The 1,495-nt window shown below is 39.5% G+C and overlaps 1 protein-coding gene across 1 annotated transcript in view; it reads right to left on the bottom strand.

The window, feature by feature from the left end:
• Positions 1-292: 292 nt before the first annotated feature.
• LOC117953430 (trace amine-associated receptor 13c-like) overlaps positions 293-1,495 on the bottom strand; it is a 1,623-nt gene continuing 420 nt past the window's right edge. The window contains exon 2 of the mRNA XM_034886442.1: positions 293-1,109. Coding sequence (XP_034742333.1) covers positions 293-1,109 — 817 coding nt within the window. The remainder of the gene's footprint in view (positions 1,110-1,495) is intronic.

The following is a 1,495-nucleotide window of genomic DNA, read 5'->3' as shown; positions in this document are numbered from 1 at the left end:
TTTATTGTGTTGGGTTGAAAAGTTTCATGTCACTAGTGATTACCTAGAAACAGTATATGGTGCTTATGACTCTTTCTTTAAATGCAGCAGCATCAGAGAGACACAATACACAACAAGATAAATCTGAAGAACAGGCCTTCCAATTAATGAATTAAATTCCACAATATAGACTTAAAGACAGGAAAATAAATCTTCACTTTCTGTATTTGATATTTCAGTCAATGAACAGCAGGAAAATATTCATTCATTTAATCCTTAGACCGAGTCTGATCCCAGTCCCTCCACAGCCTCTCTACAGCATGATGGTCTCACAGGAGCCACGCTGCAGTATCTGAAGAGTAACTATGAGTTTAACTGCTTTTCTAAACCAGGGGTAAAACAAGGCATAGATCACAGGGTTTAGACCAGAGTTAGAATAGAACACAAATAGAACATAGGATGCAAACGCAGCATTGACCAAGCTGTCACCTGCAAGAGAAACAGAGTAATATGGACAGAAACACATAAGAAACACAACTACCAGAACACCAAGAGTCCTGGCTGCTTTAAGCTCTGATCTCTTTGCCTTTGGAGTCACTGTCAGCTTGAGTGTGACAGCTGTAATGTGAGAGCGCATGGCACGAGCCTGAGACACAGCCACGGCAAATACTCTCAGATACAGAGCTACGATGACAGTAACTGGAACAATAAAGGTCAAAACCATGTCTACAGCTTTTATGACATAGTCAATGACCAACAAACATTCTCCGTAGCAGGAATTATACCTCCCTGGTTGAGTCAGGTCATCCTTCACAATAAGAAAGCTGTAGGAAACAGAACAGAGCCAACACAGAAAAACACTGAGTTTAACTCTGTTCATGGTGATTCTGTTGTTGTAATGCAGAGGGTCACAAATAGCCACATAACGGTCAACTGATATGAGCACTATATTACCTATTGAGGATACAGTAATGATGCTTGTAAGATAATTATAAAGAAAACACACATAGTCATCAACAAACCAGCAGGATGTTTGTCGGAGAACTTCTACAGGCATCAGCACAAGGCCCACTAGAAAGTCTGAGACAGCCAGAGAGAGGAGGAGAATGTTGGTGGGTGTGTGGAGCTGCCTGCAGGGAAAGTAAAAAGTATCATTTAACCAACAACACTGACAGAACAACCCAAACCCATTCTCAAAATTAAAAATATAAAATCCATATTAGTTTAAATATTTTTCAATCCCCTACATCAGTAAGAGTAGACAGTTAAAATGACTTGGTTGAGGTCACGGTGGACAGAAAGCAATACTTAATATTGGTTAGAGAGCATACATGAACAACAGTCTCTGGCATCAAAGTCATTTGGAGCAACAATATTCAGAACTAATTCAAAGACAATTCTTGTAAATATACAGCAGCTGTTCACGTTTTAAAGTTACAAATCCTTTAGAGAGAAGCAAAGAAGTTAATATCTGCCTGAAGTGGGAGATTGAGATGATGATGAGCAGGTTGAGAGT

The sequence above is a fragment of the Etheostoma cragini genome, chromosome 11 (assembly GCF_013103735.1).
Source record: "Etheostoma cragini isolate CJK2018 chromosome 11, CSU_Ecrag_1.0, whole genome shotgun sequence".
NCBI classification, from domain to species: Eukaryota; Metazoa; Chordata; class Actinopteri; order Perciformes; family Percidae; genus Etheostoma; species Etheostoma cragini.
The sequence above is the reverse complement of the archived record's forward strand: the minus strand, read 5'-3'. Positions and strand labels throughout refer to the sequence as shown.